A 27,778-nucleotide genomic window follows, 5' to 3' on the forward strand; every position below is an offset into this window, starting at 1 on the left:
TTTCTGTGTCTCCATGACCTGACTGATTGATCAGACTTCTTCATGAACTAGCCTTCAAGATACTTACTGTATTTATCATATTTTACTTTAAAGATTAATAGGATGCAGTAGTAAAGGCCGTTAAAACAATATCCTTCAGTGAAAACTCACAGAGCTCATCACCAGTGATTGATGTGGAACAGTGCATTACTGACATTCTGTCTGTTGTTTTTTATGGAAATGGAATATAACACAGTAAGTTACATTTGAAGCAATGAAATGTGACCTTCTGAAGTAGTGTAGGGATAAATCTAAGATTTGTGTGAAAACACCTTGCATTTTTTATTTTATATATTGTGTTTCTTTTTTTTTTCTTTTTTTTTTTTTGCATCTTTCATCATATTAACTCATTCTCTATCAGAGAAACAGTCTACATACTCCAGCAAGGAAAATGCTCACTTTTTTAAAAAATTAATTGGTTTGACTCATAAGCAAATCATAAATTTACAAGGTTATGAATTCTGGGAATCTCAAGACACAGTGACATTTAAACTTGACTATAGGAGGATATGATAGCGAACACTGTCTGTACTGACAGAATCCAGTCTGTATGTGTTGGTGGTTTTAAGTGAAACATTGGAATTTAACTGTGACAAATTAGCATGGTTGTTTCAATTTTGTTTTTCTTAAAATTCATCAATATCAATTCATTGTATCTATTTATAAGTCTTCACACATTTCTCTAATCAAGGAATAGAATTATGGCAATGCAAGTGTTTAAGAAGAATTTTATACATTTGATGCAAAATTGAAAAAAAAAATTAAGAACTTCCATCACTGTATGTATTATTTGTATTTAATAGTTCATTTTAGACCATAGCATACAATTGACTCACGTTACACAACTGACATGTTGCATTATGTACTACTATACAAAAACAATTACCATATATGTTTGGCTGCAATACATTACAACTTTTTATAACAAAATGCAATGTGAGCAAAATGCAATGTTTCACTACTTTGTTAATATTCATACAAACTGAATCATGAATTTGATGGCACATAATTTTGTTCATATAAATGTTTTTAATTGCAAAATCACTAAAGCTGAAAATTAAAGGCATTTTAGTACACAGACAGATAATGAAATATGTGACTTTTTGATCTCGATCTCAGGATATGTGCTGGATATGCAGACATACAGTAATCAGAGATATGGACAAAACTTTCATTGGGTGATTTCAAACACAGTTGAGTTGCTTCAGTATTGTTAAGTTTGCAATAAATGTTTGAGTATGGTTCAGTTTTCATCATCTTATATGGTTGAAGAAGACATTAAAACACCCAGATTGAATCCAGATTCAGAAATAAAACAGTAACAGTACATACTGGTGCTTCTAATATATACATACAGTTCCCATAAAGACATAAGTCTCTTCTCAAATACTCAATGCATTTGCTTGTGTTCAATTCAAACTCCAAGGTTCATTCTCCAGTTATGTCCAAGGGGACAAAACATTCAAGCACATTGTCCACTTTGTGTATCCATAGAACTGTGATTTTGCTGCTCTTGATTATATGAGGAAATAGTAATGAGCCCAAAGCCTTGCAGTTTCAGTCTGATTAAAATGTGATATTCCATATTGTAAATATGATTCATAACTGCAGATTTCTTATACCATAAAACATCTAAAGCTATAAAAGTACTTGTAGTCCATCCAGAAACAACTGAAAGGCATAATGGTTAAAGGCTCGGCTCTTATCCACTTGAATGTTTGTACTTGGCACTCATTCATATATTTAGGCCTAGCTCACATGTAAGACACAAAGTAAAGTACAAAACATGAAACTCCTAAAAGGTACCACATCTATAAAATACTGATTGCCTTTATTTATTTTTTTTATTGTTTTTTTCTTTTGTTTTTTTTTTTTTTGTTTTTTCTTTTGTTTTTTTTTAACTGTTGGTTGGTGCTTTTCTGACATTTAGTTAATTGTGCTGTTCACTTCTTTAAGGTTGATTCTATTGTACATTAATGTTGTCATGGAACAAGACAAAGCACATGTGGTTTAAATGTAATATTAAACATACAGTATGTTCATGTTTTGTAGAGAAGGAAAATGCCATTTCAGACATTTAAACATTCTCTTGTCCATATAAGAGTGCTTATTATGACTTATTTGAATATTCAGTGGTTGTGAGCATGTCCTCTTGAAAATCTTTTTGTATGGCTGTCTTGAAGCATAGCTGAAGTCATGCAGTCTCATCATGCATATTGAATGAACACTGGAAGAGTTGGTGCTCTGCTTTTCATGTGCTTCCAAGAACAAGGGGCTAGGGTAATGTTTGCAAACCTATCACCATTTTCATTGTAGCACAACAGTTACATGTAGTTTGAGGAACAAGGACCAGACTGAGCAGGATAGATATGTGGGGCTGGATGTTGATGGAGAGGTCTTCCTTTCGTCTATAAAACTTTTCCTGTTAGCATCAACACAGCTGGACGAGGGGCCTTATGTGGAACGGCTGCTGCTGCTGGTGGATGACTGCCAATGAGAAGAGAATTAGATAAATATTTAAAGGAATCAGAGCATGGAAAGCCTTTTGACTGGCTAAACTGACATATCTCATGCAGCCAACGTCTGTGACTCAGACAGGGGCTTCAGGCAGAGGACAGAGTGGGTGGTGGGATTGGGACCATTCTTGAAGATGTATTAGGGTGGTGGTAGGACTATAAATGAATACCATGCTCAAAAAGTATGTGAAGGCAAGTTGTTGCTAGGTAACTGGTGACAGATTTTTCTTTGCATCTCTCCTGCACAAAGAATTAGGTCACAGTTCATACTACAGAAGACAGTGTCATTCATGTTCAGAAGTGTCATTCTGTGAAGAGGACAGAAACAGCACAGTCCTATTCCTAATTTAGCAATAATGGGTCAGTAGGGGGATGAACACAGATTAATATTCACATGCACTGAATCCTTTTGAGAACATAGTGATTCAGTTAAAGAGAAATACTTTTTATGTGTATTAACAGCGAAGGCCAGATTATAAAAAAACAAAATATGCAAATGACAACACTATGAAATGAGGAAGAATTTTCTCAGATACATTTCTTTACACATTTTTTAACCAAAACAATATATAGGACAGTAATGCTGTTTTAATACTACTTTATGTGAATCACCATGTTTGCTTGATTGTCTGCAAGACAACAAACAACTTGTCAGATTTCTGAGGTCAGTCAGGCTCATTATGGCTTTAAGTCAAATAAACTGTCAAAGTGTTTAGATAGCTGGGAAAGGGTGATAAGCCTGAAATTCTGACAAATGTGATGTTAATAACTATGTGATTTGGATTTTATATGGAAATTATCCTAGTCTCTAAAGATGAAACCATGATGTCTGTAAAAGAGATCCAAACAGTGAACCCAGCAAACTGCATGTAGGGTCAAATAAGAAACCTTAAGGAAAAACACCCTCTAAAAGAGAAAGAAAAATATACAAAATAACAATAATAATCATAATAAAACATCCACTGAGAAAAAAAAACAAACACAAGAAACAGTTAAAACATTAAATGCCTGCAATATAATCCATAAAAGGTTATCAGGGACGGGAACTCTGCATACCTCCAGCTGCTGAGTGGACTTTCCTCATTTAGGGTACTTAAGAGTGGGGAGAAAAAAAAAAGCAATTGAATGGTCAGGTCATTGTAAGCATAAGAGAAAATGTTTTTGTGTGTGTATTATCAGAGCTGATGTCAAGGGACTTTAAATTAAATGTAATTTTAATTTGACAAACTAAGAATTATTGTGACTGCTTTTTGTTACAAGGTTATCTAAAAAGGTGATGGTGACAACAACAGTTAAGATCATAGAGTTATTAATCCACCAGCATACTTACCATTATAGCTAGACAGACAGACAGACAGACAGACAGACAGACAAATAGATAGATAGATAGATAGATAGATAGATAGATAGATTTTTTTAATCGAGTCTCATCCCTAACATACCCACACAACACACACACACATATACAGTCATATGCAAAAGTTTGGGCACCCCTGATCATTTTCAAGATTCTTCTTTATAAATCACTGGTTGTTTGGATCATCAATTTCAGTTAAATATATCATATAGCAGACAAACACAGCGATATTGGAGAAGTGAAATGAAGTTTATTGGATTTACAGAAAGTGTGCAATAATTAATTAAACAAATAATGGCAGGTGCATAAATTTGGGCACCCCAACAGAAACATGTCATCAATATTTAGTAGATCCTCCTTTTGCAGAAATGACAGCCTCCAATCGCTTCCTATAACCTCCAATAAGTGCCTGGATTCTGGTTGAAGGTATTTTGGACCATTCTTCTTTGCAAAACATCTCCAGTTCAGTCAGATTTGATGGCTTCCGAGCATGGACAGCCTGCTTTAAATCACACCACAGATTTTCAATAATATTCAGGTCTGGGGACTGAGATGGCCATTCGAGAACATTGTACTTGTTCCTCTGCATGAATGCCTTTGTAGATTTTGAGCAGTGTTTAGGGTCATTGTCTTGTTGAAGTATCCAGCCCCGGCGCAGCTTCAACTTTGTGACTGATTCTTGAACATTGTTTGTAAGAATCTGCTGATACTGGGTAGAATCCATCCGACCTTCAACTTTAACAAGATTGCCAGTACCTGAACTGGCCACACAGCCCCACAGCATGATGGTACCGCCACCAAATTTTACTGTGGACAGTAAGTGTTTGTCTTGGAATGCTGTGTTCTTTTCTCGCCATGCATACCGCCCCTTGTTATGTCCAAACAACTCCATTTTTGTTTCATCAGTCCACAGCACCTTATTCCAAAATGAAGCTGGCTTGTCCAAATGTGCTTGAGCATACCTTAAGCGACTCTTTTTGTGGCATGTGCGCAGAAAAGGCTTCTTCCTCATTACTCTCCCATACAGCATCTCCTTGTGCAAAGTGCGTTGAATGGTCGAACGATGCACAGTGACACCATCTGCAGCCAGGTCATGTTGTAGGTCTTTGGAGCTGGTCTGTGGATTGAGTTTGATTGTTCTCACCATCCTTCGCCTCTGCCTATCTGAGATTTTTCTGGGCCTGCCACTCCGGGCCTTTGCTTGAACTGTGTCTGTGGTCTTCCATTTTCTCACTATGTTCCTCACAGTGGAAATTGACACCTGGAATCTCTTAGCAAGCTTTTTTTATCCTTCACCTAAATCATGATGTTGAACAATTTTTGTTTTCAGGTAGTCTGACAGCCGTTTTGAGGTTCCCATGTTGTCACTCTTCAGAGAGGATGCAAAGAGGAGAAAAACTTGAAATTGGCCACCTTAAATACCCCTTCTGATGATTGGCTTCACCTGTGTATGTAGGTCAAGGGTCAATGAGCTTACAAAACAAATTTTGTGCTCCAATAATTATTGCTAAAGGTATTCAAATCAACATAACAACAAGGGTGCCCAAATTTATGCACCTGCGTATTTTCATTTAAGTAATTATTGCACATTTTCTGTAAATCCGATAAACTTCATTTCACTTCTCAAATATCGCTGTGTTTGTCTGCTATATGATATATTTAACTGCAATTGATGATCCAAACAACCAATGTTTTATTAAGAATAATCTTGTAAATAATCAGGGGTGCCCAAACTTTTGCATATGACTGTATATGTATATATATATATATATATATATATATATATATATAGTACAACTAAATACTAGAGTATCTAATTCAGCGAAAACAATTTACAACAGAAAAATATCTTATTAGTGTTTTTTTTTTAAATAGTCACAGCCAACTTTTCTTTAGAGTGAATATAAAAATTAATTCAAATGTTTCAACTTTTCTTTTCCAGCAAAATATAAAAGTCAAAGACAACCACACTCCACACAAATATAGAGATGAGAGATGTGTTGGCACAGCTGCTCTTAAATGTTTCTATTTTTTCTCTTTCTCTCTTTTTATGTTAACTTTAAAGGATGCATTGCATGTGTTATTTAAAAATGTGTTATAACCATATAACAAAATGTGTGACTATTCAGCTTAATTTCAACAGCATAACATAATATTTAGAGTTGGACTAATTGGATTTGGAATAGGATTTTACCAGTAATCTGCATGGTACACAACAGAAAGACACAGGAACTTTAAAATCAGTGTTATAGAGAAAAACAATCCGTAACTGGGTTTACGCTTGGTGCATTTTGAGGACGAAGATTGAAAAACTATTTCCAGAATATTTATGGTCACAGGATTTTTTTTTTTTTTTTTTTTTTATGTAAACTTGGTGAGTATTGTTGAATACTGTAAAATGAATGTGCACTTGTACCTGCAAAGTAGAAGCTGCTGAGTCACTGGTCTCAGTCAGTCCTGTCCCTCTTGGTAAACTGGACACTATGTATCTGGAGCCCTTTGGCACAGGCTGTCTAACCACCAACTTTCCTTTCCTGGTCTCTGCTAGGAACAGACTGTACCAGTAGGCATCGTTGGAGACCAGAGTGGAGTCTGCGATGGTGGAGTTCCTCTCACTAATCACACTGTTCCTGCAGGGTGGAGCTGTTTTACTGGGCTTGGGATTTTGACACTTGATCACGATAGTGACCAATATGGTGATGAGCAGGAGAAATGACACAGAGCCCAGACCGATGACCAAATACAGGTTGAGGTCTGAAAAGATGTCATATTCCAGAGGCACCTCAGTCATGTCAGAGTAGGCCTTCATGGCGGTCTCCACTGTGGACAGTTTGATGGTGACTGTAGCAGAGAGAGCAGGTTCCCCGTTGTCCTTGGCAACAACAACCAGTCTGTGATGGCGGGAATCTTTGTAACTGAACATCCTCATAGTCCGGATCTCTCCGTTATATTGGTCCAGATTGAACAAGGTAGCATCAGTCACCTGGAGAAACTGGTAGGTAATCCGAGAGTTGTGCACAGAGTCTGTGTCTAAGGCTATCACCTTGGAAACCAGGGAACCTTTATCTGTGGATCTTGGGATCTTTTCCTCCACCACCGAGCCGTGTGCGCGCCATGGAGAGACAATAACTGGAGCATTGTCGTTCTGGTCCACAATAATGATGTGTACAGTCACGTTACTGCTGAGTGGAGGAGAACCAGAGTCTCTGGCCTCGATGTGGAAAAGAAACTCCTTCTCGATCTCATAGTCAAAAGTTTTCAGTGCGTAAAGTTTACCATTCTCCGGATTGATGGAGAACAGCATGGACATGGAGGTGTTGGCGATCTCCTTCTCTATGATGAAGTAAACTAGGTACTGGTTTTCATGGAGGTCAGGGTCAAACGCAGTCAGTGAGCTGAGCAAGGCCCCAGGTACGTTGTTCTCCATCACACGTATTGTATAAAATGACTGAGGGAACTGTGGAACATTGTCATTAACATCCAGCAGCTCTAAAGTCATAGTTTCATTGTCAGATAAAGGAGGAGAACCTCTGTCTGTGACAGTGAAAGTGATGTCATATTCTGGGACCTTCTCACGGTCTAATGGCTCTGATACCACTAATTCATAATAGTTATCAGATGACTCCCTCAATTTGAAAGGCATGTTATCTGGAATATGAAGATCTACCACTCCATTATCACCTGAGTCTTTATCACTGACACTAACTACAGCTATCACTGTGTCTGTGACCACACTTTCTTTTACTGGACTTTGAAATGATTTAATTGAAATTTCAGGATGATTATCATTCATATCAGTCACCTGTATTGTCAGTTTACATTGTCCAGATAAGGAGTTCAGCCCCTTATCACTAGCAATAATCTCCATCTCATAGAATTTTAAATCTTCATAATTTATCATTTCTTTTACTCTTATCTCACCATTTTCAGGATTCAAGTTAAACATCTTCTGTGTTCTCTCTGATGTGTATAAACTATATGAATAAACAATGTCCGAATTTGAACCTTCATCCAAGTCTGTAGCATTCATTTTGACAACTAGACTGCCAATCGGAGAGTTTTCCATCACATCTACAACGTACTTGTCTTTGTCAAATGAAGGGGCGTTGTCATTAACATCAAGCACGCGAACAATGATGCTTGCTGTACCGGTGCGCGTGGGGACTCCACCGTCCACAGCAGTGAGAATCAGATTATGAACAGCCTGCTGCTCTCTGTCTAAAGCTTTTTTCAGAACCAAGTCAGCAAACTTTGTCCCATCTCTCCCGGTCTGAATTTCAATAGAGAAATGATCACTTGCGCTCAGATGGTAATTTTTCACGGAGTTTGTTCCAACATCTGGATCCACAGCATTATTCAGGGAAAATCTTTCTCCAACGGGGCTCGATTCAGAGATGTCCAGATGCATTGTTCCTCTTCGAAAATGCGGAGCATTATCATTGATATCCACGATTTCCACCTCAATGTTAAACATGCGTACAGGATTTTCAATTGTAGCGTCTAATTTAAGAAAACACGACGTAGTTTTCGATGGACAGAGGAACTCCCTGTCTAACCTTTCCAAAATAAACAACTCTCCTGTGTCTTTGTTGATGTCCAGATATTTTTTATTGGCTACAACGTCCACGCGCATTCTCCTTGTCTTCAGAGTCCTCACGTCTAGTCCCAAGTCTGCTGCCAAATTTGCAACAACAGATCCCTCCTCCATTTCTTCGGGAACAGAATAATGGGTGACAGTAGATACGGAGAACACAGTGGCAGAGAGAATGACAAATAAGTAAACATACCCCATCCTGCTTAGTCTGACGGGCTGCATCACGTGCGGATTATATATGTTATGGTCTTGCGCGCACTGAAACAAGGATGAAGGTCGTTGTGTTTAACGAACAAACGAAATGAAGATTGTGAAATAAGACGTTGCTTCTTCAGGAATAACGTGAATATCACCAGTCTCCGCCTCGCAACGAAGGCATCGCGATAACGATGACGTCAACGAGAAATATGTTAGTGGAACAGCTGTGAAAAAAAATAACAGCTGGGTATTCTTTGAAAACTTCAAACAGAAGGAGAACATTTTTCTCTTCATCTTCATATATATATATATATACTGATATTCCTATAATTATTCATAATGGTCATCACATTTTTATTTTCACATTATTAACAAGTACAATTGATAAATAAATACAGAATCCTCTTAAAAGTGGCAACTTTACAACTGGGTAGATGCTTTAAAGGGACACTGTACATTACAATGTTTAGTATAAAACAGATTATGATTTATATTGGTGCATAACTACAATTATAAAGTCAAGATATGTGTTCATGATCTATTTGTCTGGGTAACCTAAGGAGTTCTTGTATTTGCAGAAGCAGTTCTAAAATATTTTGGACCTGCAGGCATCAAAATAGAGAGGATGTTATGTGCTTCAGGACCTCCTTCTGAGATTAAATAATGCGTAGATACTGATAACTTCCTGACCACTGAGCAGCAAGTTGTCTTTATCAAAGACTTAAATGTTCAGCTACCCATTTTTCATAAACCACTACCAATCAATTATTATTTATATAGCATACATACTTTTCATACATTTAAGCAGCTCAAAGTTAGTGCAAAAAAAAAAAAAAAATTGAGAGTAGAGCAGATCCAGCTGACTGGCCATCAGTTCTTACTGATCCAATATGAGACATTCTCACAAGTGTTTTTTGTTGTTGTTGTTGTTGTTGTTGTTATGTATATTACTAAGTAGTACATAAAAGCCTAATTTATTTTCTGTTGATCTTGGGTTGTATAGAGTGCCATATTCTTAATAAAATAATAATAATAAAATATATGTATATATTTATATATATATATTATTATTATTATTATTATTATATATTTTCTAATATTTCTAATATTTTAATAATTTATTTTCTGTTGATCTTGGGTTGCATAGAGTGCCATATTCTTAATAAAATAATATATATATATAAATATTCAATGTAACAAATAAATATGCCAATAAAATAAAAATGAAAATAACTAAATTACATTTTTGTACATCTATTTAATTACAGCTATATTTAATAATAGTATTTTATTAATTTGATTACACTTAGTTTTTTTTCAGTGCTTTATTTATTTATTTATTTATATATAACAACAATTTTATTTTTAATGTTTTGTTTTTCTTTTTATTATGTCTAACTTTTATTTTGCACAACCAGGTTTACATACTTAATTAAACTTATTTTGCAGTGCCACTTATAGTTCATGGTTCTTTTAATTTCAAGTTTTTATTTTCTAATGAAGGGACGTCTGTCTGGGCTTGTCTGCCGTCTGAGTGGTATAAGGCACTGGCTGCAGTACAGCACGGCTGCAGTACAGCACTTGAGGAAGTTAATTGCATATCTGCCCCCATTGTCCTCAGCCCAATCACAGCAAGGTGTTGCTTCTACTAGACCCTATTTGATCCAATCATGTGTCATATGACGAATTAACTGGGTTCAGCTAAATGGACGACATTGGTAAACTTTGACGCAGCTAACACTTAAAGTGGAAAGTTTCTAAATGATCTGTGAACATTCACTGAAGCTTACAGATAACCTTGGGAAATGTTATTTTCCCTCTGCATTGGTGATTTTGACTGGATATTCTAAACACTACCCCATCAGTATTGTCCAGGTTACTTCAGTGTCACACTAATCTGCACTGCCTGAGGGGACGATGCTCCAAGATCAGCATCCTTGTTCCTTGTGGAGCAAGTCGAAGAGGTAGGTAAGGTAACCCGAAGGTTGACCAAAGGTTGCCTGTAAGCATAGATGGAAATCCCGGGGAAGGACACAGGGGACCTGACACTCTGAATTAATCCAAAATCGGCTTCTTTTTGTTTTTTAATCAAGATGTTGTTTAACCGGCTGTATACCAGCAGCACATCACGGCACCAAAATGTATTCTATATCAACCAAAGTTGCGCTTCTCAGCTTCCAGTTGTCATATGTTGCTGTTCTCATACTTCCATGCGTGTTTTGCGTTGCCATGTGCTTGTTAAGTCAATTCCTCCACTAGCGGGAAGTGCTAAGTTCAGAGTTTACTCCCATGAGCCAACGTCAGTTTCAGACACCGTTTGGCAGCTTTAATGCAGTGCTATAAAGTTGCTTCCAACTGACCAACACACCCTAAACATTTGCATATAGTCTTTGTTCAGAAGGTCGCGCAATTTCTACAGTTGTGTTCATCTTCATTCTTCTTCTGCTATTTTGTTCCCTTTCTGATTCTCTTTCTCTTCTCTGGTTTGTTTCTTTCCCTGGTCGCATGACAGTTATTCAGCTTAGCACTACCTCTGCAGTTTCTAGTAGTATTGCTCCGTCTACTACATTAAGCGATGGATAGCTAAGCGCCCTAAAAACAGAACAAATTCTGAGCATAATAATAAAGAAGACAGACAAAAATTTCTGTCCGTTTCTGTATCTGTCTTCTGCGTTGAGCATAAAAGGGCCTTTACGGTATATCAAAGAATGTATGTCATCTGTAGCCCATGATAGCATCCGATTGTAAAGTTAATGTTGCACATTTGAGAAGGATGACCCGAAGCATAAATTTGGTCTTAAGAAATGGTCGAACTGGAGAGAGAGAAAGAAGCACAGCGCAGGGGAGGGGAGGGGGAACGTTGGTGCAGAGAAAGTTGCTGTAAGAAACCTGCCTGTTTAACTGGGAATGTTTTGCTACCAGCTTTAGCAATAAACACCACACAGCTATTCTAGTTCCAGCAGAGTCCCGTGTCTCCTTCACCACTACTGGGTAAAGTGAGGCGAGTTAACCCCAAAGCTAGCTGTAGTTTCACCCAGGAAGAATCACCTCTCCTCTGTCTCCTTAGCTCGGTTTGGAGGTGGAAGCAGGAAAGTTTAGCAGCTGTGTCTGTCTGAGATTTCTGCAATAGTGGTGGCAACATTGGAGGTTATGAAACCGTGAAAGAAATGTTGGACTTCGGGAGCAAAAAGACCAGATGGAAGAACAAGGAAAATGACTTGTTGCTGTTGGCAAAGAAGCTGCCCCAGGTTCAATCCCAAGGGGTCCCTGACCCGTTTTCTCATCAACTTGCTGAACAATGAAGCACACTAGAGTCCACAAATGTTCAAAAATATAATAAAGTAAAAAAAAAATACATTACATGCATTACATGAATGACATCTCACACGTGTTTCCTCACAAGTATTTCCTGTTTTATAACAATGGCGGCCCACATGGTGCTGTGTCTTTGAGAGATCATGGCAGCAGACGATGAAATTATCCATCTGTTGAACATTTTACAGCTCAAACAAATGAGAAGAGGAAGGAGACATCGTTCTGGAGTCATTCAGTGGAAAGATCCAAATTCAGGAAATATGTAATCACAAACTAACCAGTTTTTATGAATGATACTGCAGTCATGTGGCCGGACTGCACAACTGGTTGGAAGAGGGATGCGTTGACACGAGACTCTGCAGACCTATGCAGAGCCAGTGGCAGAACCTTGTTAGCTGCGTCGAAGGATGTCATCCATATTACTCGCTAAATGCTGAGTAGTAGAAGGAATTATTTATTATTTACTGATTTAGAGGTTTGTTCTTTTCCTTGTATTGTCATTTTTATTAGTTACCTTGCTTGAGTAGCTTAACTTGAGATGTTTGATTTAAATATGACTATAACCTATTATCCTTGTGTAGTGTAAAAGATTGTTGTGTGTTTGTGGAATATCTAAGGGATTAAATGTCTGTCCATTATTGTTGAGAAAACTATAAGCACACAAACAGCATAGGGCCCTGACATCCAGAAACAGCCCCATGTTCATGCCAATAATGTTGGTATACTGGACCCCATGCAAGCAAAATAAATTAGCCTTGCTCACATTTGTCTACATAATGAGATGGCTATCACAAAAGTTTAAAGTTGTAGTTTTTTTTGTTTTTGTTTTTTTTAAGCTGTACACGAAACTATTGATTGCCACACTTAAACAAGTCTGCCAATTTTGCCTATTTGTTTAAACTATTTGTTTAAACTGTTTAAACAAGACAACTGTGTTTTGCTAATTTTAAATTCATCACATATCTTCTGATTTTCAAACTTTCTAAACACTAAACCAAGGGATCCTCAGTCCTGGTCCTCGAGGGCCAGTGTCCTGCAGGTTTTAGAAGTTTCGCTGCTGCAAGACATCCGACTGAAATCACAGGGTAATTAGTAGTATTGTGCAGAGCTTGACATAAACTTCTGCACAAGTCTGAGTCTGAATCGGGTGTGTTGCAGCAGAGAAAGTTTTAAATCCTACAGGACACCAGCACTCAAGGACCAGGATGTTGTTCCTCTGAAAATCTTTATTTGTGTGGGGCCATGATGAAGGAATAATACTGATGCTGATAACAACCTCTTTTAGGACAGAACATCAGAAAATACTTGTCTATAAGGGTATTTTATGCAGTTAAGAAAATTAGATATTTCCAGTGTTTAATTTTTGTCTCAGCAATGAGAAGATTTTGATTTATGTCAGTGATCTCAATTGTCTTTTAGCCGGGTAAAAATGTCTGGTTGGGGGCTTTACCTTGAAAAATGGAAATAATAAATTACCTGTCTTTTTAAATTATAACTGTTCATGATGGTGGCATCAAAATCATCTTTGATAATTTGATAAAACAGGAAAATTGTATAATAATATGTTGAGTTCTGTATGTATTTTCCCATACCTGCAAAGTAGAAGCTGCTGAGTCACTGGTCTCAGTCAGTCCTGTCCCTCTTGGTAAACTGGACACGATGTATCTGGAGCCCTTTGGCACAGGCTGTCTAACCACCAACTTTCCTTTCCTGGTCTCTGCTAGGAACAGACTGTACCAGTAGGCATCGTTGGAGACCAGAGTGGAGTCTGCTATGGTGGAGTTTCTCTCACTAATCACACTGTTCCTGCAGGGTGGAGCCGTTTTACTGGGCTTGGGATTTTGACACTTGATCACAATAGTGACCAATATGGTGATCAATAAGAGAAATGACACAGAGCCCAGACCGATGACCAAATACAGGTTGAGGTCTGAAAAGATGTCATATTCCAGAGGCACCTCAGTCATGTCAGAGTAGGCCTTCATGGCGGTCTCCACTGTGGACAGTTTGATGGTGACTGTAGCAGAGAGAGCAGGTTCCCCGTTGTCCTTGGCAACAACAACCAGTCTGTGATGGCGGGAATCTTTGTAACTGAACATCCTCATAGTCCGGATCTCTCCGTTATATTGGTCCAGACTGAACAAGGTAGCATCAGTCACCTGGAGAAACTGGTAGGTAATCCGAGAGTTGTGCACAGAGTCTGTGTCTAAGGCTATCACCTTGGAAACCAGGGAGCCTTTATCTGTGGATCTTGGGATCTTTTCCTCCACCACCGAGCCGTGTGCGCGCCATGGAGAGACAATAACTGGAGCATTGTCGTTCTGGTCCACAATAATGATGTGTACAGTCACGTTACTGCTGAGTGGAGGAGATCCAGAGTCTCTGGCCTCGATGTGGAAAAGAAACTCCTTCTCGATCTCATAATCAAAAGTTTTCAGTCCGTAAAGATTACCGTTCTCCGGATTGATGGAGAACAGCATGGACATGGAGGTGTTGGCGATCTCCTTCTCTATGATGAAGTAAACTAGGTACTGGTTTTCATGGAGGTCAGGGTCAAACGCAGTCAGTGAGCTGAGCAAGGCCCCAGGTACGTTGTTCTCCATCACACGTATTGTATAAAATGACTGAGGGAACTGTGGAACATTGTCATTAACATCCAGCAGCTCTAAAGTCATAGTTTCATTGTCAGATAAAGGAGGAGAACCTCTGTCTGTGACAGTGAAAGTGATGTCATATTCTGGGACCTTCTCACGGTCTAATGGCTCTGATACCACTAATTCATAATAGTTATCAGATGACTCCCTCAGTTTGAAAGGCATGTTATCTGGAATATGAAGATCTACCACTCCATTATCACCTGAGTCTTTATCACTGACACTAACTACAGCTATCACTGTGTCTGTGACCACACTTTCTTTTACTGGACTTTGAAATGATTTAATTGAAATTTCAGGATGATTATCATTCATATCAGTCACCTGTATTGTCAGTTTACATTGTCCAGATAAGGAGTTCAGCCCCTTATCACTAGCAATAATCTCCATCTCATAGAATTTTAAATCTTCATAATTTATCATTTCTTTTACTCTTATCTCACCATTTTCAGGATTCAAGTTAAACATCTTCTGTGTTCTCTCTGATGTGTATAAACTATATGAATAAACAATGTCCGAATTTGAACCTTCATCTAAGTCTGTAGCATTCATTTTGACAACTAGACTGCCAATCGGAGAGTTTTCCATCACATCTAAAACGTACTTGTCTTTGTCAAATGAAGGGGCGTTGTCATTAACATCAAGCACGCGAACAATGATGCTTGCTGTACCGGTGCGCGTGGGGACTCCACCGTCCACAGCAGTGAGAATCAGATTATGAACAGCCTGCTGCTCTCTGTCTAAAGCTTTTTTCAGAACCAAGTCAGCAAACTTTGTCCCATCTCTCCCGGTCTGAATTTCAATAGAGAAATGATCACTTGCGCTCAGATGGTAATTTTTCACGGAGTTTGTTCCAACATCTGGATCCACAGCATTATTCAGGGAAAATCTCTCTCCAACGGGGCTCGATTCAGAGATGTCCAGATGCATTGTTCCTCTTCGAAAATGCGGAGCATTATCATTGATATCCACGATTTCCACCTCAATGTTAAACATGCGTACAGGATTTTCAATTGTAGCGTCTAATTTAAGAAAACACGACGTAGCGGTTTTCAGGGGACAAAGCAACTCTCTGTCAGTCCTTTCCAAAATAAACAACTCTCCCGTGTCTTTGTTGATGTCCAGATATTTTTTGTTGCCAACTACGTCCACGCGCATTTTTCTTTTAGCAAGACTCCTTACATCTAATCCTAAATCCGCTGCTAAATTCGCAACGACTGAACCTTCATCCATTTCCTCTGGGACGGAATAATGGGTAACCGAGCACGCAGAGTCCATGATGGTAGACAGACAGAGAAGCATTGAGACATACCCTCTCCAGGAAAATACGAGAATGTAACGAGCCATGGAGTATAAAAATGTAGGTGTTAATAATAAATATAATAGTCCAAAATCTATACCTCGATTTCTGATGTACGACGATAAAAGAAAAACATTACTTATATTAGATGAAGGGTGTTCCAAGGAAACAATTTATCATCGTCTTAGGGGCGGAGATCTGGCTCGGAAATGTTTCCCTACCTAGCCACCAATGATTCATCTCTAGAACGATGACTTCACCAGTGAATGAGTTTTTGTGGAGAGCAGCGACATTACCAGTCCTTTTTAGCCTTAGCACCTTTTAAAGCACCATTAATCAAATAAAATATTATGTGAAAAAAGTCCTTCAACACCTGGCATTTGCTTTACATAGGTATCTCCCCGTGTTTACGTAAAAAACTTTCTCTTTAAATTTAATGTTATTATTCAGTTCTATACGTAGGGCAAATTTTTTAGATATACTTGTTCAAATTGAAAGAAATTTTTAATGACAGGTTCAGAACAGTATTTTGTCAATGTTTGCTTTCACTTTTATATGATTATGCATGAGTCAATAATCCAAATATGGTGAAGACAATAATGGAGTGATGAAAGATTCCTATTTTCTAAATTATTATTATTATTTTTATTATAATTATTATTATTATTATTATTAGTAGTAGTAGTAGTATTTTCAATTTAATTTAAATTTAAATGATAATTTTATGGATTTGGGTTACAAGTCATGGTTTTAAATTTAAAATGAAGTACTACCATGTTGACAAAATGCTGGAAATAATACACATAGCTACTTATACGTGACTCATTTTCCATACCTGTAAAGTAGAAGCTGCTGAGTCACTGGTCTCAGTCAGTCCTGTCCCTCTTGGCAAACTGGACACGATGTATCTGGAGCCCTTTGGCACAGGCTGTCTAACCACCAACTTTCCTTTCCTGGTCTCTGCTAGGAACAGACTGTACCAGTAGGCATCGTTGGAGACCAGAGTGGAATCTGCGATGGTGGAGTTTCTCTCACTAATCACACTGTTCCTGCAGGGTGGAGCTGTTTTACTGGGCTTGGGATTTTGACACTTGATCACAATGGTGACCAATATGGTGATCAATAAGAGAAATGACACAGAGCCCAGACCGATGACCAAATACAGGTTGAGGTCTGAAAAGATGTCATATTCCAGAGGCACCTCAGTCATGTCAGAGTAGGCCTTCATGGCAGTCTCCACTGTGGACAGTTTGATAGTGACTGTAGCAGAGAGAGCAGGTTCTCCGTTGTCCTTGGCAACAACAACCAGTCTGTGATGGCGGGAATCTTTGTAACTGAACATCCTCATAGTCCGGATCTCTCCGTTATATTGGTCCAGACTGAACAAGGTAGCATCAGTCACCTGGAGAAACTGGTAGGTAATCCGAGAGTTGTGCACAGAGTCTGTGTCTAAGGCTATCACCTTGGAAACCAGGGAGCCTTTATCTGTGGATCTTGGGATCTTTTCCTCCACCACCGAGCCGTGTGCGCGCCATGGAGAGACAATAACTGGAGCATTGTCGTTCTGGTCCACAATAATGATGTGTACAGTCACGTTACTGCTGAGTGGAGGAGAACCAGAGTCTCTGGCCTCGATGTGGAAAAGAAACTCCTTTTCAATCTCATAGTCAAAAGTTTTCAGTCCATAAAGATTACCGTTCTCCGGATTGATGGAGAACAGCATGGACATGGAGGTGTTGGCGATCTCCTTCTCTATGATGAAGTAAACTAGGTACTGGTTTTCATGGAGGTCAGGGTCAAACGCAGTCAGTGAGCTGAGCAAGGCCCCAGGTACATTGTTCTCCATCACACGTATTGTATAAAATGACTGAGGGAACTGTGGAACATTGTCATTAACATCCAGCAGCTCTAAAGTCATAGTTTCATTGTCAGATAAAGGAGGAGAACCTCTGTCTGTGACAGTGAAAGTGATGTCATATTCTGGGACCTTCTCACGGTCTAATGGCTCTGATACCACTAATTCATAATAGTTATCAGAGGACTCCCTCAGTTTGAAAGGCATGTTATCTGGAATATGAAGATCTACCACTCCATTATCACCTGAGTCTTTATCACTAACACTAACTACAGCTATCACTGTGTTTAATTCAATGTTTTCACTGACTGGACTCTGAAATGATTTAATAGATAATTCTGGATGGTTGTCATTCATGTCCTCAACTTGAATCTTTATGGTACATTGTCCTGATAAACTGTTTGCTCCTTTGTCTGTTGCTATTACTTCCATATCATAAATTTTGAAATCTTCATAGTTCAACATTCCCTTGACAGTAATTTCTCCTGTTATTGGATTCAAATGAAACATCTCTTGTGTTTTTTCTGATGTATACAAACTATATGAATATGTTATATCAGAATTTGACCCTTCATCTAAGTCTGTTGCATTCAGACCAATAACAAGGCTTCCAATGGGAGAATTTTCCATTATTTTAACATTATAAATTGATTCTTTAAATGTGGGTGCGTTATCATTTGTGTCCAAAACACAAACAATAACACTGGCAGTACCCGACCGAGCAGGTGTTCCTCCATCTATAGCTGTGAGAATTAAATTATGAACAGCCTGCTGCTCTCTATCTAATGTCTTTTTCAGGATCAAATCAGCAAACTTAGATCCATCTCTCCCAGTCTGAACCTGAATATTAAAATATTCACTTTCACTCAGGTGATACGTGTTCACTGAATTGCTTCCAACATCTGGATCAATTGCATTGCTCAGAGAAAATCTCTCTCCTTTTGGTGTCGCTTCAGATATGTCCAGATATATAGTGCCTCTTCTGAACTGAGGGGCGTTGTCGTTCATGTCCAATATTTCTACTTCTAAATTAAAAATTCGCACTGGGTTTTCTAATATTATCTCCAGTCTGAGATAGCAAGATGCCGATGACTTGGTATTGCAAATATATTCTCTATCAATCTTCTCAACAACATACAGGTCCCCTGTCTCTTTGTTCACGTCTAGGTATTTCTTGTTAGCAATGATGTCGAGGCGCATCTTCCTCTGATTCAGCGTTTTAACATCCAGGCCGAGATCGGTTGCAAGGTTAGCGACAACTGATCCTTCTTGCATTTCTTCCGGTATGGAATAATGAGTCCCTGAAGTCGATATGTTTTGAACGAATGAAGAAACCAAACAAACAGAGAGCACCACGTACCTTTTCAGTGATTCCATTGTTAAATCGGAACCCGTGCTTTAGCGTGAGCCACAACAGCTCAGTCCATATATATTTGTTTTCTTGTAACAGCCTTTGTCCCGGACAAAATTAAGATATTTATAACCCCTGTCCCTCAGACAATCTTTGGTTTGAAGAGATTAAGCCGTCATGGAGTGAATTTTCAGGGGCGCGAAGCCATCTTCTGTTATTCCCTAATGTGCTCCAACTACAGTGGTTGACGGTCACGGCGTCCATATGCTGGGATTATACTGATAAAACAGCGCCATCTTCATGCTTCTTGCTGACTCTTAAAACTTACTAATGATTACTAATAATTAGTCTTATTTCTTTATTTATTTGAATTGTGTTCACCAATAACATTTAAAATAACATGCAGTCGTTACAATTAACTAAACAAACCTCATGTTAGCTTTATTATTTTATGGCATCTCTAATAAACTTTGGATCTGATTTTATTATCTTCTTTTTATATATATATAATTTTTAAACACACACTCAGTAATTTGTTAAAATCTTTGTTCCAGGGCTCTGTTTTTTTGTATTTTTTATTTTTGTGTTACACCTCATTATAGACGTGCATGCCTGAATAAATACTGAGTATTATTTTGTCAAAATTGAAGTTATCTTTCCCCTTTTCTTCCCCCTATATTTTATTTGAGATTATGAATTCAGTTTGTTGTGGCCCTCTATTAAATTCAAAGACTTAAAAATAAAATAATAAAATGAAATATGTGAATGAATTTAAACACATTTAGTATGCATACAGAATTAGGGATGGGTAGAAATAGAAGTGAACAAAGTTTGCAATTATTATCTCACATGTCTTCATTTGTGTGCTTTAACACAATATCGCATGAAACAAATATTAAGATATGTAGCTTTTCTCAATGAGTTAATTTATAAATAAATTGCAACCAAAAGTTGTGATTTGAATTGCATTTGCATTTTTCTCTTGTAAAATTCTAAAATTGAAAGGAAGCTAAGCGTTAACTGAGAAGTTAAAGCGATTATAATACAAATGAACTGATTCATGATTTTAAAGGAAAATCCATCCAAAATCCTTATTCACTGCAGTCAAGTTTGTTTTTGTTTTTTTTTTTTTTTGTTTGTTTGTTTGTTTTGATTTTTTTTTTTTTGTGCCATGAACATGCTTACTTGTTAGGGCATAAATAATTAACAGAAATTTTAACTAATAAAGCAAGATAAGATTTCACATAAGTGTTGCCTTGAAAAATATTTTTCTGTTGCACTAAGGTGAGCATTAATATGCTTCAATGGGCGATACTAAATTAGATTAGACCCAAGTTAGTTTTCCATGTAGGAAGTAATGTATAAATTTATGAATCTATCTAAAAAAAATATGACCTGATATCCAGTCAGGAGAACGCTAGAAAATAAAATTGACTATTACCTTAAATATTGTCTAATAAGGTACTTTTAAAACTAAATATGAGTTGTAATTGAATGCTGTAAAGAAGTACACTTTATTCCTACCTGCAAAGTAGAAGCTGCTGAGTCACTGGTCTCAGTCAGTCCTGTCCCTCTTGGTAAACTGGACACGATGTATCTGGAGCCCTTTGGCACAGGCTGTCTAACCACCAACTTTCCTTTCCTGGTCTCTGCTAGGAACAGACTGTACCAGTAGGCATCGTTGGAGACCAGAGTGGAGTCTGCGATGGTGGAGTTTCTCTCGCTAATCACACTGTTCCTGCAGGGTGGAGCCGTTTTACTGGGCTTGGGATTTTGACACTTGATCACAATGGTGACCAATATGGTGATCAATAAGAGAAATGACACAGAGCCCAAACCGATGACCAAATACAGGTTGAGGTCTGAAAAGATGTCATATTCCAGAGGCACCTCAGTCATGTCAGAGTAGGCCTTCATGGCGGTCTCCACTGTGGACAGTTTGATGGTGACTGTAGCAGAGAGAGCAGGTTCCCCGTTGTCCTTGGCAACAACAACCAGTCTGTGATGGCGGGAATCTTTGTAACTGAACATCCTCATAGTCCGGATCTCTCCGTTATATTGGTCCAGACTGAACAAGGTAGCATCAGTCACCTGGAGAAACTGGTAGGTAATCCGAGAGTTGTGCACAGAGTCTGTGTCTAAGGCTATCACCTTGGAAACCAGGGAGCCTTTATCTGTGGATCTTGGGATCTTTTCCTCCACCACCGAGCCGTGTGCGCGCCATGGAGAGACAATAACTGGAGCATTGTCGTTCTGGTCCACAATAATGATGTGTACAGTCACGTTACTACTGAGTGGAGGAGATCCAGAGTCTCTGGCCTCGATGTGGAAAAGAAACTCCTTCTCGATCTCATAATCAAAAGTTTTCAGTCCATAAAGATTACCGTTCTCCGGATTGATGGAGAACAGCATGGACATGGAGGTGTTGGCGATCTCCTTCTCTATGATGAAGTAAACTAGGTACTGGTTTTCATGGAGGTCAGGGTCAAACGCAGTCAGTGAGCTGAGCAAGGCCCCAGGTACGTTGTTCTCCATCACACGTATTGTATAAAATGACTGAGGGAATTGTGGGACATTGTCATTAACATCCAGCAGCTCTAAAGTCATAGTTTCATTGTCGGATAAAGGAGGAGAACCTCTGTCTGTGACAGTGAAAGTGATGTCATATTCTGGGACCTTCTCACGGTCTAATGGCTCTGATACCACTAATTCATAATAGTTATCAGATGACTCCCTCAGTTTGAAAGGCATGTTATCTGGAATATGAAGATCTACCACTCCATTATCACCTGAATCTTTATCACTGACACTAACTACAGCTATCACTGTGTTTAATTCAATGTTTTCACTCACTGGACTCTGAAATGATTTGATAGATAATTCTGGATGGTTGTCATTCATGTCTTCAACCAGAATTTTGATTTTACATTGTCCTGATAATGCACTGATTCCTTTATCCGTTGCTACTACTTCCATATCATAAATTCTAAAATCTTCATAATTTAATACACCTTTTACAGTTATTTCTCCTGTGGTGGGATCTAACTGAAATGTCCCCTGCGTTTTTTCCGATGTATACAGACTATAAGAATATATTAACTCTGAATTTGACCCTTCGTCCAAATCTGTGGCATTGAGATGAATAACGAGACTTCCTATTGGAGAATTCTCCATTACGCTGACTTGGTAACTCTCTTGTTCAAATATGGGGGCGTTGTCGTTTGTATCCAAAACATGAACAATGATGCTGGCTGTACCAGAACGAGACGGCACACCGCCATCTACAGCTGTAAGCATTAAATAATGAACAGCTTGCTGCTCTCGGTTTAAACTTTTTTTCAAGATCAAATCAGCAAATTTTGACCCATCTCTCCCCGTTTGAATTTCTATTGTGAAGTAATCACTTTCGCTCAAGTGGTACGTTTTTACTGAGTTAGACCCAACGTCTGGATCAACGGCATTGCTCACAGAAAAACGCTCACCAGCCTGCGTAGCTTCTGAAATATCTAAATCTATCCTGTCTCTTCTAAAATGAGGGGCGTTGTCATTTATGTCCATTACCTCTAATTCGATGTAAAATATCCGTTTAGGATTTTCAATTATTGCTTCCATTTTCAGATAACATGACGTTTTTGCGGGACAGAGAGACTCTCTGTCAATTCTCTCCACAATATACAGCTCTCCCGTTTCTTTGTTCACATCCAGGTACTTCCTGTTGGCAATGATCTCTATACGCATTTTCCGCTCCACTAACGTCTTCACATCTAGTCCCAAATCTCCTGCTAGATTTGCAACGACAGAGCCTTCTTCGAGTTCCTCGGGAACCGAATAGTGTGTTACAGCTAAAGTGGATTTTAATGTCACAACGAAGAGAAGAACAGTCGCGACGTACCTTCCCCGTTCAATGCCGAATAAGCCGTTCATTGTTGCTACAGATGTTGGTTTTCTTCAGCATAAATTAAAACCCTCTCACGTATAATTTTAACCTAAACCAAGACTTCTGTTAAATTCCCAAACGAAACAGCTGAAACTGACACATCTTAAAAACCCCAACGCATTCAGCACCAGGAGCTGTTCATTCACTGCTCTCTTGGTCAAATCTGTGAAGGTTGTTATGATGATTTTGACGTCACAGTTGAATGTAGGGCTGGGGAACAGCGCCCCAATCTGGTCGAAACCATCTGACAACTGTCTGTTATATATATAACTGATCGACCATAACATTAAAACAACTGTGAGGACCCATGCCTGGCATTGCCTATTCATGTTACAGTGCATTGTTCAGCTTGGAAAACCTGGATCCTGGCATTAACATGGATGTTACTTTTGCACTTCTCACGTACATGTAAACGTTTTTGCAGCCCAATCAACCTGGTCTATAAGCTAACATTGCTGCCCTGAAGTAGTAGCTTACCCTAGCAAGATAGCAGTGTGCCCTTCAAAATCTGCTTAGGACATGTTCACAAAACATGACAGAGCCACTGGAGCTTACTTATAGCCTCTAAACTCCCCAAACACCGATGTGATGGGATTTGATTCCATCTGTTGTAAGAAACCCAATTCACAAAGCCCTCCACCCCACAACCCAAGGGGCTGAAAAGAAATATCACACAAATCTTCATACAAAACTCTTTAAGAAAGTTGCAGATCTTCTTTGTACACTATACCTGATCAGACATGTTATGGTGAAAAGTGGGAGACACAAAAGGTAATCATGGTGTTATAACTGACCAGTGTCTACTAAATGTCTTTGAATGTTGTCAAACAAGAGTGGACAATATTTTTAGCAATGCTGTTTTGTATTCTGCTTCTGGAATTTTGTTGTCTTGTTTACTTTTTAAAAAAATACTTTTTTTTTTCTTTGATTTTGTTAGGGGTTTGCTAATTTTCATAGTCATGCTGGGAAATCTTTAAATGGGAATGACAAATGTAATGTGAATCAAAGCAATAAATGTTTGTGCACCCACTGATATAAATTAAATCAGGACTTTTTTGTTTTTATGAAATGTCATGAAACAAGATGCTGAATTACATGTAGAACCTAAAAGCCTTTTATAACTATGAAAGAGATGTGGGTGCCAAATGCTTTTTTATTACAATAGAGGAAAACTTTTCACAAATATTTTTACAATCCAGTATTAAGTATTGCTTTGTTGAAGGAATTGTAAATGACACTAAGAATACCCAAAATATAATATAGTATGTAACAATGTTGGAACAACAGAAGTGTCTCACCTGCAGAGTAGAAGCTGCTGAGTCACTGGTTTCAGTCAGTCCTGTCCCTCTTGGTAAACTGGACACTATGTATCTGGAGCCCTTTGGCACAGGCTGTCTAACCACCAACTTTCCTTTCCTGGTCTCTGCTAGGAACAGACTGTACCAGTAGGCATCGTTGGAGACCAGAGTGGAGTCTGCGATGGTGGAGTTTCTCTCACTAATCACACTGTTCCTGCAGGGTGGAGCCGTTTTACTGGGCTTGGGATTTTGACACTTGATCACAATGGTGACCAATATGGTGATCAATAAGAGAAATGACACAGAGCCCAGACCGATGACCAAATACAGGTTGAGGTCTGAAAAGATGTCATATTCCAGAGGCACCTCAGTCATGTCAGAGTAGGCCTTCATGGCGGTCTCCACTGTGGACAGTTTGATAGTGACTGTAGCAGAGAGAGCAGGTTCTCCGTTGTCCTTGGCAACAACAACCAGTCTGTGATGGCGGGAATCTTTGTAACTGAACATCCTCATAGTCCGGATCTCTCCGTTATATTGGTCCAGACTGAACAAGGTAGCATCAGTCACCTGGAGAAACTGGTAGGTAATCCGAGAGTTGTGCACAGAGTCTGTGTCTAAGGCTATCACCTTGGAAACCAGGGAGCCTTTATCTGTGGATCTTGGGATCTTTTCCTCCACCACCGAGCCGTGTGCGCGCCATGGAGAGACAATAACTGGAGCATTGTCGTTCTGGTCCACAATAATGATGTGTACAGTCACGTTACTGCTGAGTGGAGGAGATCCAGAGTCTCTGGCCTCGATGTGGAAAAGAAACTCCTTCTCAATTTCATAATCAAAAGTTTTCAGTCCATAAAGATTACCATTCTCCGGATTGATGGAGAACAGCATGGACATGGAGGTGTTGGCGATCTCCTTCTCTATGATGAAGTAAACTAGGTACTGGTTTTCATGGAGGTCAGGGTCAAACGCGGTCAGTGAGCTGAGCAAGGCCCCAGGTACGTTGTTCTCCATCACACGTATTGTATAAAATGACTGAGGGAACTGTGGAACATTGTCATTAACATCCAGCAGCTCTAAAGTCATAGTTTCATTGTCGGATAAAGGAGGAGAACCTCTGTCTGTGACAGTGAAAGTGATGTCATATTCTGGGACCTTCTCACGGTCTAATGGCTCTGATACCACTAATTCATAATAGTTATCAGAGGACTCTCTCAGTTTGAAAGGCATGTTATCTGGAATATGAAGATCTACCACTCCATTATCACCTGAGTCTTTATCACTGACACTAACTACAGCTATCACTGTGTTTAATTCAATGTTTTCACTGACTGGACTCTGAAATGATTTAATAGATAATTCTGGATGGTTATCATTCATGTCCTCAACTTGAATCTTTATGGTACATTGTCCTGATAAACTGTTTGCTCCTTTGTCTGTTGCTATTACTTCCATATCATAAATTTTAAAATCTTCATAGTTTAACATTCCCCTGACAGTAATTTCTCCTGTTGTTGGATTCAAATTAAATGTTTCTTGTGTTTTTTCTGATGTATATAAACTGTATGAATATGTTATATCAGAATTTGACCCTTCATCTAAGTCTGTTGCATTGAGATCAATAACAAGGCTTCCAATCGGTGAATTTTCCATTATTTTAACATTATAAATTGATTCTTTAAATGTGGGTGCGTTATCGTTTGTGTCCAAAACACGAACAATAACACTGGCAGTACCCGACCGAGCAGGTGTCCCTCCATCTATAGCTGTGAGAATTAAATTATGAACGGCCTGCTGCTCTCTATCTAATGTCTTTTTCAGGATCAAATCAGCAAACTTAGATCTATCTCTCCCAGTCTGAACCTGAATATTAAAATATTGACTTTCACTCAGGTGATACGTGTTCAAAGAATTGCTTCCAACATCAGGGTCAACCGCATTACTGAGGGAAAATCTCTCCCCCTGTGGTGTCGCTTCGGATATGTCAAGATATATAGTGCTTCTTCGAAACTGCGGGGCGTTGTCGTTCATGTCCAAAATTTCTACTTCCATATTAAAGATTCTTACTGGGTTTTCTAGTATAACTTCTAGTCTGAGATAACAAGAGGACTTCGTATTGCAAATATATTCCCTGTCAATCTTCTCAACAACATACAGGTCCCCTGTCTCTTTGTTCACGTCTAGGTATTTCTTGTTAGCAACGATGTCGAGACGCATCTTCCTCTGATTCAGTGTTTTAACATCCAGGCTGAGATCGGTCGCGAGGTTCGCGACAATGGATCCTTCTTTCATTTCCTCGGGTATGGAATAATGGGTCACTGAGCTCGATTTGATTTGAACGAATGAAAGTACAAAACAAAAGGAGAACACAACGTACCTTTTCAATGATTCCATTGTCATAGCGGAACCCGTGTTTTAGCGCGAGTCACAACACCTCAGTCAGTATAAAATATTCCAAGTACAAATTTTTTGTTTTATAACAATCTTGTTCCCAAGCACAGTCAGATGCATAGGCTATAACCTATGTCACTAAGCTCAGTTAACGTAAAGAGAAACTGGCGCGTCATTTAGTGAATTTGCAGCACCACGAAGCTGCTCCTTATCTTTCCAGAAGTGCTCAGACAACAATGACTCACGATTATGACGTCAATGGGCTGGGATTTTACAGATAAAACAGCGCCATCTTCTTGCATTTTGCTAATTCTTAGAATTTCACTGAAGATGATGCGTAACATTTGTTTATTTCAATAAAATCTGTTTTTAAGAGCAACGATTCATTGCATTTTCAAATGCTGCCGTCACGGAGACTGGGGACAGTTATAACACGGGTCAGTTGTAACACTTGCAGTTGCTTCAATCAGGGAGAAGTTAGGAATCATCTAATTCACTCTGCACATGTTCAGTTTAGTCCTTAGTCTGCATGTGAAAAATATTAACTTGAGGCATACACAGCAAAATTTATAAGGGAAAATATCGTTTTGTGGTAAGAATTTTTCATGACTATTTTTATGACTAAATAGCTTCCTTTGTAGTTGAAGTTGTCAAACATATATCATGTTGATTATGTGTCTGTTTAGCTGTTTTTCAATCAGGTTATTTGTGGTGATGTTTTAGTTGTTAGCTGTATTGCCAGCTAGCTCATGAATAATGCACTGGGGGGCAATTGCAATACGCTTTCATGGGGTAGGTTGTAACGGTTTAGAAAACGTGTTTCGAATGACAACCTTTTGTTTTAGGGCGCATTTGCACCAAGATAGACAGGGGGACTTTGTTCGGTAGGGGGGATCAGAAAATCTCCACACCTTTGGTTTAGTTTGCTTTCCCACTGCATTTTACTCAAGCAGAACAAACTGATGTTAGTGATTAA

General features: G+C 38.6%; 3 protein-coding genes across 7 annotated transcripts in view; all 3 read right to left on the reverse strand.

Annotated features, from left to right (window-relative positions):
• Positions 1-817: 817 nt before the first annotated feature.
• Positions 818-27,778, reverse strand: part of LOC121642764 (protocadherin alpha-C2-like) — a 38,516-nt gene continuing 11,555 nt past the window's right edge. Inside the window, exons 1-3 of one of the 5 annotated variants that reach the window (XM_041989714.1) lie at positions 24,415-27,682; positions 3,612-3,647; positions 818-2,526 (exon numbers count right to left, since the gene is read on the reverse strand). In XM_041989714.1, the coding sequence (XP_041845648.1) occupies positions 3,636-3,647; positions 24,415-26,811 (2,409 nt within the window). In that variant the 5' untranslated portion in view covers positions 26,812-27,682 and the 3' untranslated portion in view covers positions 818-2,526; positions 3,612-3,635. Of the gene's footprint in view, positions 2,527-3,611; positions 3,648-6,328; positions 8,957-24,414; positions 27,683-27,778 lie in introns of those variants that run through there. The other 4 variants (XM_041989713.1, XM_041989710.1, XM_041989711.1 and 1 more) reach the window with 4 other exon arrangements.
• LOC121642761 (protocadherin alpha-C2-like) lies at positions 6,185-23,560 on the reverse strand. Its single transcript, XM_041989706.1, has 3 exons — positions 21,975-23,560; positions 13,612-14,882; positions 6,185-6,328 (listed from the first exon to the last, which is right to left on the reverse strand). The coding sequence occupies exons 1-3, from the start codon at positions 23,101-23,103 to the stop codon at positions 6,188-6,190; spliced, it is 2,541 nt and encodes an 846-aa protein (XP_041845640.1). The 5' UTR covers positions 23,104-23,560; the 3' UTR covers positions 6,185-6,187.
• Positions 14,994-19,423, reverse strand: LOC121643480 (protocadherin beta-13-like). Its single transcript, XM_041990925.1, has 3 exons — positions 16,809-19,423; positions 15,278-15,465; positions 14,994-14,997 (listed from the first exon to the last, which is right to left on the reverse strand). Exons 1-3 carry the CDS (start codon positions 19,203-19,205, stop codon positions 14,994-14,996), a joined length of 2,589 nt encoding a protein of 862 aa, XP_041846859.1. The 5' UTR covers positions 19,206-19,423.

Source organism: Melanotaenia boesemani, chromosome 7 (assembly GCF_017639745.1).
Source record: "Melanotaenia boesemani isolate fMelBoe1 chromosome 7, fMelBoe1.pri, whole genome shotgun sequence".
Classification (NCBI taxonomy): Eukaryota; Metazoa; Chordata; class Actinopteri; order Atheriniformes; family Melanotaeniidae; genus Melanotaenia; species Melanotaenia boesemani.